Source organism: Dermacentor andersoni, chromosome 9, assembly GCF_023375885.2.
Source record: "Dermacentor andersoni chromosome 9, qqDerAnde1_hic_scaffold, whole genome shotgun sequence".
In the NCBI taxonomy this organism is placed as follows: Eukaryota; Metazoa; Arthropoda; class Arachnida; order Ixodida; family Ixodidae; genus Dermacentor; species Dermacentor andersoni.
This window is the reverse complement of record NC_092822.1, coordinates 61,776,807-61,789,129: the sequence shown is the minus strand read 5'-3', so window position 1 is coordinate 61,789,129 and position 12,323 is coordinate 61,776,807. Positions and strand designations below refer to the sequence as shown.

Genomic DNA, 12,323 nt, shown 5'->3' with positions numbered 1-12,323 from the left:
GTTTTGACCACAACAAGCGGCCATCGGGTTCATAGTGTCTCTCCACGAGACGTTCATTTGAGGGATCGCCAGCCGTTTGTGCACATGCACGAGAGAGAAACTCTGGGGGCTTTAGCTCCTTGAATAATGACTCTGCCTAGGCATTGCAGAATGAAGTCGAGTTTGTTTACGCTCGGACGCTGGCTGCTGGCGTGGTAAAATAGGTGAAGCAGCGGGCACTGACGCCCGATTTGACGACCGCTGTGTCGGACAGACTGTCTCGCACCTGTGGCACTCGTGCTAAGTCAGTCGTGGCGGATCATAGCTTTCTCACGCCTTACAGTGAAGTACCTTGTTAATAACATCACAGATGTTTGTGTGGGAGCAGTAGCAACCGTAGTAGAGCCCGGGCCGCATATATTGAAAATCTGTAAGGCAAATCGAGCACCTTAACGCTGAAAGGCTGCCGGTGACGATGACTGACTCAGCGCCAGCGCGAGAAAGTATGTCCGACGTACCTTCAGAGGCAAAGATTTGACTGGTATTGCAGAAGATGCAGGGTGCGGTAGTGCTGAACTTAGCGTCACAAGTTGGCGGCTGGTCATAATTATATTTATTCAATCGTGTTTTTTTTTTTTCTAATTGTAACAACGTTTCATTATTTCGCATTATTGGCGGCGCCTCCAGGACACCAAAGCTAGAACCCGGACTATACTGTGGGTGTTGGCTTGCCGAGGCCTGCACGTGCCAGGTGTGTGTGTAAGATCAGCTGTCCGCGATAGCGGACAGCCAATTTTTTATGCAAACACATCCTGGCACGATTCGGCCTCCGCGGCCTCAACCCACGGGCCGCCCTGCTTCCAGCTTTGATCCCCCCGCTACCCTTTGGGTGCCCTGAAGATCCTGCGCCGCCTGCTTTATGCTCTCCTGAGGCCTCCGTTTGCCGGTTACATGTGCCCTCCTGGAGTAGTGCTTGTAAAAAATCCAATCTATCGTCGCGACGAAAAAAGCGACCCGCTGCTTATACAACACCAGTCAGAACATTGCCCCTTCAGACACAGCGATCACCAAAAAGGGGCGTCCGCGCCAGCTGCCTCACCGCGCGGGCAGCCAGCGGCTGAGCGTAAACAAACTCGGCCGCGCTCGGCAATGCCGGTATGTCCGGGAACAAACGAATACAACACGCACTAAGAAACCTCCCCCGTAGTGCCTAGCACGGTGTACGAATACTCTCTCTGTATACTTCTTACACCGTGTGCCTAGGCAGAGTTATAAATTTAAGAAGCGAAATCCCCTAGATTTTCTCTCTCGCGCTTGCTCTTGCTCGCGCCTGCGCACAAACGGCTGGCGATCCCTCAAATGAACGTCTCGTTCCGATCATTATGCGGAGATTTTCAATGTAATTTCGTTTTCGTGAGACTCTGCAGTAGCTAAAAGAATGATCTGTTTCTGTCGTTTGTCCTCATAACGTTATTTTTATGTAATGCGTCCGCTAATTTAAAAAAAAATTCAAATCATTTTTCACACCAGGAAAGCCCCATTGTGATAAGCAGCAGCGAGAACGAGTTCTATCGGTTCTATCGTTTGACAGATGTTGACTGTTTACAACGAAACTTCGTTGTTTTCCCGAGTGTTCGTGGCGCGTAGCTACAGTGGGGGATGCAGCCTTGGATATTTGTTGTGCGCTCGAACGTTAAAAAAGAAAAACTGTTTCTGCGCTGGCGCTGATGGTGAATTGACGACAACGTTCTACTCCACTCCACACTGCTCTCGGCCGACGGCGACAACCGATGCCATTGAAGCTTGTTCGAGCAATTATGATGAGCAGCTTTTGAACAACTTATCTGAATAGTATAGCAAAAGTTGACTGCACTTGATATATTGCGGTCAATGCTAATCGACTGTGACTCCTTGTAAATCAATTTGCCCTGTCTAAAGCGTTAGTCACGCGCACTGTCGGTAGCCGTTCTTTCTAGAGAAGAAGTGAAGTGCATCGCACTGAAGTACGCAACACTACAGTTCACCGCATAGAAACTCGTTTTGTTTGCGACGGCTGCATTCCACAAACTTGTGTTAGGTTATGCACTTGCGCTGTCTTTCACGCAAATCGAACGCAGTCACCGGCTGTGCACACAGGATGTGTCCATGGCATAATGGCGATTGGCAATATGATGTGACTATATATGCGCTTTGTTTAGTGAAGACTATTTAAAAGTTTGGCCCAAAAGGCATAGCTGCTGCAGCGCTTGCTTCTGTAGCTTACCTTGGGCGGTGTCAGAAAATTCCAAATTCCTTGAATAAAACGAAACGGCGTGATACATGGGGTACGAATGGAGCGCATCAATGCGTTTTTACCGTGCCCTTTCCTTTCTATTTCACTCTTTGTAAGTGTGAATTATCTGGCCTCTCTCACTATAGTGTAAATCCTTGAAATTGTTCAAACACCAATAAGAGCTAGTGCAGCAAGCATTATTTCAGTTTGCGTAGCGCAACATTTGCCTCTGATGCTGCTTCAAATTGTGCAGACTACATTCGCCTCATGCGTATGCCACTAACACACACACAAGCAAGCTCTATATGATTTAGCAACTGTAACATTTGCAGAAAGCAAGAGCAACTAACTTTTCCATAGTATTCTTTGGAAGGGCTACAGAACTGCACCTCTTGAAAGCTTAACCCTTAAACTGCCGAGCTAGCATGCTATTTGGGAACACAACAGTATGAAGAAAGACGAGTGCTCGACTAGTTCAGGCAGCAGGTTGTTTTGCTTTGCTCACAGGATACAAACTCGCTCAACTAATTTCAGGAAGTGCAGTTGATCTAGGCTTCACCGTTCTTTCCCGCTTGGACGGTCTTGTTATGCGTTTATTTTCTTGTCACATGCTTGTAGACTGGTATTCGAGACTTGCACGATTGTTGAGCAAAAACCTCTTTTACAGAATCAGTTCAATATTTCGGCGAATAGGAAAGACAAAGCATGTCTATGGTATGTTTTGCTAGTAGGAACACGGCATATGAATTTTTTTTGAAAGGGCTATGGATTTAATTATGAGTGAATTATCCTGGTGGTTTAACATGACAAAGCAACAGTAGGGTAATAAAGAAACCAGTTTAATTTTGACCATTTGGGATTCTTTCAATGTGCACCTAAGTCTAACTACACGAGCATATTTATGTCACCCTTTCAGAGTGTGGCTGTGGCAACTATAAAAATTCAGTCCTGGCAGTACATGATAGTAGCAGAGCACCGTAGCCTCTGAGCTGTCATGGCAGGTTTGGTAGTTGGGAGGTTAATGCATAGAGTACATTATAAAACCCAATGTCGCAAGCACTGCACATTTTCATTGCAGTTCTCCTCGGTTGAAATCTCCATGTTTCACGCTCTCATTTTTTTTTTTCCAGATACCGTAACCATTCCACAAGCCAGCGGAAGAAAGACTAAATAAAAGAAGCAAAGCAAACATTTGCAGAGATAACTTAAGATCCTACATTGCATTGCAGTTCTTCCTATGATCCAATTGCAAATTTCTGCCAAAGTGCTGAAATTTGCACTCTAGCCTGATCTTTGAGGTTGCTTGTGTTAGTGAAAAAAATGTTTTTGAATATGTTTGCAACTGGGGCACGGAGAATCTTAATACGCACCGAATTGCCATATTCCAGCCCACCACAGATCTACCGACCTGTAATTTTGAGGTTTGTAGTCCAATAGAATCGTATCAAACAATATTTAGTACTACGAAGAAGAGCAGTCAGGTTGAAACACTAAGCAGCAAATTATTTCACCACCACCGACGCGCTGCTCCTATAGCGAGATAGATATTTGGGCGAGTTGGTAAGGTTCCATGACGAAGAAGGGGATTGCAATCAACACATACGAAGCTGCAGGAAAGGACAACAGGAGTGCTCGTGTTGTCCTTCAGCTTCATATGTGATGATCGCACTCCCCTACTTCACCATGCTACTCCTATGTTGGCCGCTGTCACTGAAAGCTATGAAATTCTCTCAGTGTAGGACATGCACCATAATTATAGCACTTTTCTATGTTGGATGCCTTCTTTCTCTTTCCTTGAAGGGGATATTTAGACCTGTTGGGCAAGGCATAATTCACTGTACAGCCTGATAAACAGGCTCGAAAACCAGAGGGGACAACACACAACATTGTGACTTGAGACAAAGAGGCCAAGGGGCCAGCGGGACTGTGTCCTTGCTTCTGCTTATTTGTCCTGTCTTCCATGGCTCAGTGAATTATTCACTTTCCTGTGGCCACTGCTGATTTCGTGAAATCAACTTGCCATGTTCTCTCACTTATGTTTTGATGTGAATTTGTCCATGTTTAAGTTGCTTAAGGTAGATTCACATGATGGATGCAATGTTCTGCCCATTGCGCTCACTGAATATAAGTGAGTGGAACTGAATCCTACTGCCAGCAGTTTGTCTATGAAGTCCAAATGCGCATTTGGATCTGTTACCTCTGTGCCACATCATAATCGGTCAGTAAAGTAAATTGGGGACTTGGCCCATTATGTGAATCAATCTTTTTTTTTTCTTCCACCATTGTACTTGGTGTTGCACCTCTTGTTCGTTGTATTTTTTTGAGAATGTGGCCAATAGGAAATGTTAACATTCCACACTGTCACATTGTCAACAGGCATTGATAGCTGATTTTTAAAGCTGAAGAAAGGGTGAGCAACTTCCATGCAAGATTTGTGGTTCCCTGTCATGTGACATAGATGTAATATCTAAACAGAAGCTTCTTATCGCCACACTACCTAATAACTAGCAGACTTCATTTACTGTTTTCAAAGAATGTTGCAGAGTACTGCTACAGAGAAAATTTGGAGGACGCTTAAGCTTCGCCTTCAAGAGTGGAACACAATAGCATTAAAAAATCCCCGACTGCTTCTCACAAACCCCAGCAACTGCAGCTTATGTAACCGTAATGTTTGCCAGCAAATGCTGGTGGCGAATTCTATGCATGAAGGCGAGCTTTCTGGTATAAATGTGGCCTCTTGCGTGGGCTGCGAGTGCACAGAGGCGAGTGCCAGCTGGACGGTGTTGTTAGAAGGAATCGAGCTCGTGGCACTATACTCTATGAATGGTTGCAACGCTGGAAAAGTGGTTTATGTTTGAGTTTCAGCGTAGCAGAATCATGTTTTCTGCTACAGTTAATCCTCAATGTAACGAACTTCAATTTAACGAAACTCTCAATATAACAAAATATTTAAGATTTCATAACCTTTTGTCCATAGAACACCATGTAATTAGAATCCCAATATAACAAATGTGTATGCGATTTCAATGTAACGAAATTTCTCTTCCACAGCAAAAGAATCCCAAGACAATAAATAGAAACTTCTGCGGACGCAGATGGTCACATGATTGAATTACTAGCAACTGCTTTCAAACGCACCTCTCATATCGCGCGCGGCGCGACAAGAGCGACCGCCGAAATGAAACCGTAATATGTTCCATGTGAAGTCCAACGGCGATAAGATCCTATCGCGCCCTTTGCGCTTTAGGTGCGAGTGAAAGCGCGAGGGTGAGAAGGAAAGATGGTGGCTTCACGCACGAGTGCCGCCTCTCCGCATGAGTAGAGGGAAAGAGGGGAGAAGAGCGAGCTCGCGGTAACGCGATCACGCGCGAGGGGAGGGGGGAGTTGGCGCGCATCGCGATTTCTGGCGCGCGCCTCTACCGTAGCTGAAGCGCCGCTGATAGTACATGCAGCCGCATACCCTGCTTTAGAGGTAACCGCCGCGTGTGCCAAGAGTGGGCGTGCCGAGCGTGTCCCGCGCGTTTAGTCTTGAAGGTTGCGTAATTTCGAATTTCGGTGACCCGTTGAAGCGAGAGGCAGATGAAGCATTCGCTCCCCGCTGCCGGCGCTTTTCATAATAGTGTCGTCCCAGTGCGGACGACGCTGTCAGCCGCGGGGGCTGAGTGCACGCGAAAGCGTTGCTGGCTTCGCTTAATTCGTGCCGCCTATGTGAAGATATCGTCGACGTGGCATGAAACCGCATCATTCGTTTCCGGCTTCCAAATTTATCAAAGTGAACAGTTACTCAAACTTGCTTTTTTTTTTTATTGCCCGATAATGAGGAAAATTCTGCGGCACCTTTACGTGTACGATAGATCGGCGACGGTATATATTTGCATAAAAGGTCGAATTTCATTCAGTACAACGACATTTCGGTACAATGAAGCAAATTGCTGATTTTATCTACTTTGTTATGTCGAGGTTTAACTGTATATTCAAATTACAATCCGATGCTATCAGGTCTGTAGATGGTGTTTAGGTTGTACTTTAAGATTTTTCTGATGCATCTTTGAGGAATTCAATTATTTCACTGACGTCTCTGGGCCTGCGTGGTTGTGGTTTGGAATGATATTTTGCCATACGATGTTCAACGCAAGATGCCAACATCGAATTTCTTGTGACACGGCGCCCTTAACACTGTCGCATTAAAATTTGTTGCTCAGATGCAGTTTTATCATTTCCTGCATGCCTCCAAACTTAGTGTGTGCAAATGTGCTTATTTGCACAGGCATCTGTGCGGTATTTGAGAATCTCGTAAAGAAAAGTAATGAAGCAGATAAGCTTGAGTGAAGAGAAACTTGCCTCCACGTCACTGTATACAACTTCTCATCAGCAATACCTTTTGCAAAGCATTAATTTTTCTTTGATGTTTAACCATAATATGCATTGATAGCAGTGAAAGAACAAATTCTTTTCGTGCGTACTGATCTGATGCATAAAGTTTTGAAAGTGTACAGGTGTTGCTGTCCAGTGTGTAGAAACACTTCTTTTCTTGTTATAATTAAGTCGTTTCCAGCACGACGATGCCTTCATTGTATCTGATCATCAGTATAAGCATATGTTTGCACTATGCGAATGTTGGCAAAGGTGGCAAAGGTGTTGGCAAAGGTGGAGTAAGGTCCATGAAAGGGGGAAAGGCATCTAGCTGACAGCTTCGTACTGTTGTCGAATGGATGCCGATTTTCCCTTTCATGCAGATTGTGGAGAGAAAATTTCAGGTTTACTTTGTTGTATCCTGTAATTATTTATGTCAGTGTTTGTTATACTAACATTTAACTGTAGTTATGCTAGTGTTTGGGGCACAGAAGTGTTAGGAAGGATAACAGTAGTCACGGTGGTGATAGCTTAGAGAAGGAGGAAATAACATTACTTAGTCTGATAGGCCCCACTGCAGGTCTTTTTGGTAGGGTCAGGCACCCAGGCCCAGCATGTCCATGACATCCTGCACCACAAGTGACCGCCAAGATTATTTTGCATCCGTTGGGAAGTGCCCACTCCAAGCTGCTGGGAGTTGTACTTATATGCTGTCGGGATGCATAGAAGGCTTGATGACATCACACACTTTGCATCAATCCTGCATGCTTCCTCGTCTCTAAGCTATCAATAGTCACTTCCAAATTATTGGGCAGAGAGAATAAATACTGTGTGCTCTCTGGAGACCTTCTATACATTTCCTGTTGCCAGCACTTGCAGCTGTTAGCTGGCAGGTGTAAGAAATGGAAGTTGTGCTATTGAACCTTCCACGCAGTGTAATCACTACATTGAATTGTCTGTGTTGCAGGCACCGCCAGATGGCAGCAAAGTGCTCATCCACGTGTAGACAACTTGTCTGCGAGACAAGCTGGTCCACAATCCTCACTCTTTGCAACTGGTGGCAGTGACCTGTGCCTATCTGAAGATGTCCGCGCCAACGAGTTGTATGTTTGCAGCTACTGCAACAAGTCCTTCACAGTGCGTACCAAGCTGGCCACTCACCTCCGCATCCATACTGGCGAGAGACCATTTCAGTGCCACCTGTGCCCCCTGGCCTTCACGCAGAAGGTGCATCTCGTGGATCATGTGCGGACACATACGGGGGAAAGACCTTTCCAGTGCCGCTTTTGTCCCAAGGCGTTTGCACGCAAGTTGCGGCGGAAGTACCACGAGCTCTCCAAGCACTTGAAAGGGACCACTGCTCCTTGAAGGACTTGTCACGCATTGGTGACATTGGTTGATGATGTCTTTGCCTGTGTTCACTTGCTGTGACATTGTGAGACATTGCAGGAGAAAATGGCAATGTTTGCTTATACTTAAGAAAAAAAACAAAACAAAGATTTTTGAGCAGCACTACCAAGGCCTGGAAAAAATCGGCGTGTATAGTCATAGGGAGCTTGCATAAAACTTTGTAGCAGCCATATTGAATTACTAGTAGCACAGTGGAAAGCTGCTTTATTCCTGTCTGCATATATTTAGAAGTAATGTTAAAGTTGTGCTGTAAAATTTTGTGAAATATGAATGTGTTACAGTAAGTTCAACTGACATTGCGTTCTGACGACATCCTTTCACACTGGATAAATGCAATTTTGTAATAAAACACTCGGATCATTATAAAGCCGTTGGAAGTTTTTAACCAAGGTTGCTACCAATACTTCTTTTTTTCAGTACATTGTGAAAGATTCTTGCACTAAACACATACTCTGTGAGATGCATGAAAACCTCTGCAGTAGACAAGTAGTTCTTGCCTGGAAATCACTTGCAACTGACAGAATACATTTGATGATTCTGCAATACATCCCATCAGTGGTTGTGATAAGGCATTGTTAATGAGATGGTGGTGAAGAGCGGCCTCAGTGTTCGTATGTGTTGTTCTGCTTTGCTGTGTGGTGATTCATCATCTGAACAAAGTGGGAGCAGGCAAAGGAAGCAAAAATAAGACAAACACTCGTGCTACTAACAACCATTTAATGAACAAAAAGCATACATATACAATCACGCAGGTACAAGCATGCCATGCACTAATATACCACAACATTTTACATAGTGGCTGCTGCTGCCAGCAGCCATGATGTTAAATAGTGAGTTCCAATATGGAAGTAAAGGACTTGCATTCAAGACAGCCTATTAGTTTTTCTGCCCTAAATTCACAAGCTTGTGACAGAGTAATGGCTTTGACTTGGGGGCTACCTACATGGCAAGTATCAGCAAGTAAGTTTCAAGCTTGGATTTCTGCTGCAGCCATAACTTGAAAAGTGATGAGGTGTCATTCTTGAATTTTAATGCCCTGTAGGTTGTGGAGCAAGCATGCATCTTGTCATTCAAGTGCACACTCAACATGACATGGACAGGTTTAGGAAATCAGTGCCTCAGTCTATATGCACAGCCAAGTGCTGAATGAAGAGGAGTAGTAGTAGTTCTGCGGGTTTCCGCAGAACTACTACGTCAAGCCAAGTGCTCTGGGGCAACAAGCCAAAACCCTCCTCGACTTGGGAAGCTGTGCTCCATATGTGTTGCTTTTGACATATTGAGCTGCATGAATAAACTTGAGAAACATCCTTTGTGGCTGCCCTTGCTGCAGCATGCAAAGATGAGATGTTGATTACAGTAAGCGGTTTTGGATTTTTCCTATGAATGAACAAAAATTATGGTACGCTTGTCCAGTCTTATCAGCTCAGAGAGCTTTAAATGCATTGCCGCTGTTTTTCCTCACATGCGGACTGCATGAAAGGCTGCAAGTGTTGTGCATTTTCTTGTGTTTATGTGCAGGTTCTTTTCATAACCTCATTCTCTTATGTTTCATTGCCACCACCATCTCACCCCAGTGTAGAGTCGCAAGCTGCTGCTCATACTGGCTAACCTCCCCGCCTTTCCCTCCAATGTTGTGCTCTCTTTTGCTGAGAATGCTCCGATTTGCTTTGCGCAGACTTTGTCGCTGTGCGTCGTCGCCCTGGCCGACCACCTCTTCTGGACTCGCACATGGGAAGGCGCCTACGGCGGTGTCTCGTGTGCGGCTACACCACAGCCTTCCACACAAGCATGCAAAATCACCAAAGAATACACACGGGTGAGCGCCCACATAAGTGTGACTACTGCGGCAAGGCCTTCATGCAGAAGGGCAACCTGGTCGCGCACCTACGCATCCACACTGGCGAGAGACCTTTCCGGTGCCACCTCTGCTCCATGGCCTTCACACAAAAGACAAGCCTTGTAGGCCACGTGCGAACGCACACGGGCGAGAAGCCGTTTCAGTGTCGTTTTTGTCCTATGGTGTTCGCACGCAAAATGCAGTTGAAGAGACACGAGGAGATGCACACATGGTGTGCAGATGATGCTGTGGAATCAAGGGCAGCGGCTCATCCCAACCAGTCTAATGGTCAGGGCTAGAAAAGCTATCGGCTGTCACACTCGCTCAATGAGTGAACTCACTTGTACTCACCCTCTTATGTGTGAGTGGATGTATGAATGTGGGTGTAAGTGCGGGTGAGCATAAGTGTATGTAAGTGAATGCTGGTTAGTGTGAGCAGGCAGGAGTAGAATTGCGAGGGATTGCATATATTGAAAAGGTGTTCGCTCGCAACTGCCACCAGTATTTTGCCAACCTATGAAAAAAAGCAGACAGTGTGTAACGAATTAGTCTTTGCAAGTGGCCAATTTTAAGTATTTTTCAGGTGGACGGCCAGAAAATGATCTCACTGACAATTCTTGCCTCCACTCTTCAAACCCTGCACACACATACATATGCACACACATCAACAATCACTGATCTCTCTAGTGGCAGTCTGAAACTGATAATGGATGCATTTAGTGGTTTTTACAGTAATACAGTAGGATTCTTCTTTAAGTATGGCTAGGGGTGGATCCAGAGTAGCACTGGATATACCAACGAGTATAATTAGAGATAGCCTTCATCAAAGTATGCAGAGGGAGAATGGAGGCAGGAGGGAGACCCCCTCTGGGTCCACCTTGTGCAGATGGGTTTGCATGAGGCTCACCCTACGTGCAATGGTCAGTAAAGGGCACGATGCTCCTCCAGTCCGCAATGCACAAAGGCACTATGGCAGGGTTATACTCTCCAAGATGGCGCAGAGAAGACTCGCGCCTGGCGCAGAGAACGTCAACAAAAATAGGTTTATGCACATCGACCCCCGCAACCTGTGAGCATGGCTTAGGACACCAAAATGTGGAATTTATGCACATATGAAGTTCTTTATCCTAGCCTTCAAACAAGGTCTGCCTGTGCATAGACATTAGATCTGCATACAGATTGATACCTACCATAATGGTTTAGAAGACATCTTTCCTTCTATGAAGTGCGAAGCTCTGTGTCCAGTTCTCGGCTTTGGTGGCTGCATTCTCATGATGGTAGAACACACTTGCATGCACATTAAAGAACTCTTAACAATTAAAATTGACCTGGAACCCTACAGCATGGTGTCTTTCATGGACATAGGTCAACATAATGAGGAGATACTCGCTCATATTCGCTCACCAATATTTTTGCAGGTTATGTACCCACACTCTCTGACATTCACTCGCATTACTTGCGCTCTCTCATACAAGCACTCACTCACATTCCTAGTGACTTCCATTAATACCTACTGGCACCTAATCACACCCACATTTACATCCACTCACTCTCATACATACACAGACTCATTGACAGTCACTCACATACATACTAACGTCTGCTCAGAGACTTTCATTGATACTCCTGTTAATACTGGTATCCACTCACACCCTTCATTACTCACACACTCCCTCGGGGCTGTGATATGAGGGTGGAGTGAGTATGAATCAGTGTACTTGTGAGTGAGTAGGCCAGCCTATGCTCATAGGCCATTCTAAACCCCACGAGTTATTACTATGCTCTTCCATCCTCGTGCTGCCTGTGTGGGCTTTATGCCAGAACAAAACGTTCACCTTGACATCAGCGCACGTGAAAGTGCAACAGAAAGCTGGTACCAGCCTGCCTCACTTGAACAGTGTAAATTACAAAGTAGGTCCAAACTATGCCGTTGTGTGACAAATTTTACCATTTGAAAGGATTGCAGGCATGTGGACTGGCTCTTTATGCTGAACCACCATCATCCGACCTGTCTAAATTTAGCATTCGTGAATAAATAAGCTGTTTTGAATATGAACAAAATTTTGAACAATAAGGCCTGTGAACAAGCTGTCTATGGTATAAATGTCCTCCTGTTACCTAACTAAAGGTGGTAAGATGTTCCACCCTGCAAAATAATACAGCTGCATGCAGCTGAATGACCCTTGACAAACCTTTCTGCTCCGCACATGTGTTGTGCCAGTTACACCAACAACCATAAGCTTATTATGAGGCATAGACATTTTAATAACTATTATACAAATGTTTCTTTCACTGCACTAGCCTTGTGCTACTCACAATATGTCTTGCATATTTATGACCTTCCTATGCATTTCCAGTTCAGTGTGTTTGTGTCTTTATAGCCTTCTTTTCCTCTCACACTTTGCATAATAGAGATGTACAGTCAGGCCTTAAGACAACGAACTGCTTCATATTGGAAAGTGTTTGCATAAG

General features: G+C 45.1%; 1 protein-coding gene across 1 annotated transcript in view; it reads left to right on the top strand.

Annotated features, from left to right (window-relative positions):
• LOC126528561 (uncharacterized) overlaps positions 1–12,323 on the top strand; it is a 59,414-nt gene that overhangs the window by 32,364 nt on the left and 14,727 nt on the right. Inside the window, exons 4-6 of the mRNA XM_072284540.1 lie at positions 7,708–7,963; positions 9,533–9,587; positions 9,666–10,145. Coding sequence (XP_072140641.1) covers positions 7,708–7,963; positions 9,533–9,587; positions 9,666–10,145 — 791 coding nt within the window. The remainder of the gene's footprint in view (positions 1–7,707; positions 7,964–9,532; positions 9,588–9,665; positions 10,146–12,323) is intronic.